This window comes from Plectropomus leopardus, unplaced genomic scaffold (assembly GCF_008729295.1).
Source record: "Plectropomus leopardus isolate mb unplaced genomic scaffold, YSFRI_Pleo_2.0 unplaced_scaffold2860, whole genome shotgun sequence".
Taxonomy (NCBI): domain Eukaryota; kingdom Metazoa; phylum Chordata; class Actinopteri; order Perciformes; family Serranidae; genus Plectropomus; species Plectropomus leopardus.
The window spans coordinates 1-1523 of record NW_024631157.1 but is presented as its reverse complement, the minus strand read 5'-3'; the positions used below and the strand labels follow the sequence as shown (position 1 = coordinate 1523).

At 46.2% G+C, this 1523-nt stretch overlaps 1 protein-coding gene across 1 annotated transcript; it reads left to right on the top strand.

The window, feature by feature from the left end:
* Nucleotides 1–456: 456 nt before the first annotated feature.
* Nucleotides 457–1515, top strand: LOC121938138 (vacuolar protein sorting-associated protein 13C-like; the record flags this gene model as incomplete). Its single annotated transcript, XM_042481417.1, has 3 exons — nt 457–624; nt 848–1152; nt 1368–1515. Coding segments are annotated over 3 exons (621 nt in total), but the record flags the coding sequence as incomplete, so codon positions are not given.
* Between the last annotated feature and the right edge of the window lie 8 nt (nt 1516–1523).

The following is a 1523-nucleotide window of genomic DNA, read 5'->3' as shown; positions in this document are numbered from 1 at the left end:
TCGTATTCATCTGAAACAAACATAAACTCAAGACTCAACAAAACAAAACAACTGGATGGTTGATTTTGGTTTGATGATGCACATTTGATGTAGGACAGGACAATGTATTGATTTTATTACAAGGTCATTAGGTCACTTTACTGATGATTACTGATCAAAAATCTTATTCTGTAAATATTTTGTTAAAGAACAACAGTCGGTCCCACATTATTGTCACAGTACTAATTTCGAGGTATTTGGACAAAAATATTATATTTGATTTTATCCATATTGCAAAGCAACACTAGACACTGGACTACCTCAGACTACTCTGGACTCCCTAAGACTACCCTGGACTACTCAGGATTACCTCAGACTATCCTGAAGTACCTCAGACTACCTAGAACGGCTGCAGGCTACTGTAAACATTTTCAGACTTTGCTGGTCTGCTGGTTGTCACACGTTTCTGTCCCTCAGGCGATCTCCATCGTGGGTGATGAGGTCTTTAGTTTCACCATGAGTCTGACCCCTAACGCCACAGAAGGCGCCAGTTACGCAGACACGTCCAAAACTGACGGCAGAGTGAAGCTGAACGTGGGCTGCATCCAGGTGGTCTACCTGCACAAGTTTATCATGTCTCTGCTGGTGAGTTTAATGTTGTTTTTAATAAACTGCGATTTTTACAGTTTCAGGAGCTCATGTCTGTCCCTTTCAGGTTAGAATGTTAGTTTTCTAAAAATAAAATAATAAGTTTTGCAGTTGTTTAATTGTTTATATGATTTTTGTTTTTGGTGAATGAAGGTGCATCTGTATGTGTGTAATCTTGTATTGGGATTCAGGCGTCAGAGGACGTTTTCTTTTCCTTCAGAACTTCACCAACAACTTCCAGGTGGCTAAAGAGGCTCTGAGCGCTGCCACGGCTCAAGCTGCGGAGAAGGCGGCGTCCAGTGTCCGAGACTTGGCCCAGAAGAGTTTCCGTCTGTCCGTGGACATCCGGCTGAAGGCGCCGCTCATCATCATCCCGCAGTCCTCCACCTCCCACAATGCACTGGTGATGGACCTGGGTCTGATCACGGTGGCGAACAGCTTCTCTCTGCTGCCCGTCGTCGGCTGCCCGCTGCCCGCCGTCATCGACAACATGGACGTCCAGCTGACGCACCTCAAACTGTCCAGGTCAGTTAACCCGTTCACACACCTGATCCACAAACAACAGCTGAGTTAACAGACTGATGAGTTGATGAGTTAATGGACTGATGAGTTGATGAGTTGATGAGTTGATGAGTTAACGGACAGATAAGTTAACGGACTGATGAGTTAACGGACTGATGAGTTGATGAGTTGATGAGTTAACGGACTGATGAGTTGATGAGTTGATGTCTGCGGTTCAGGAGCTGTGTGGAGGAGGCGTCTGGGGGAGCGAGCACGGAGCTGCTGGAACCAGTAAACCTGAACCTCCACATCAGGAGGAACCTGGCAGCCTCCTGGTACAACAAGATGGTTGCCGTGGAGATCGAGGGAGACCTGAAGCCCATGAAGGTACAAGG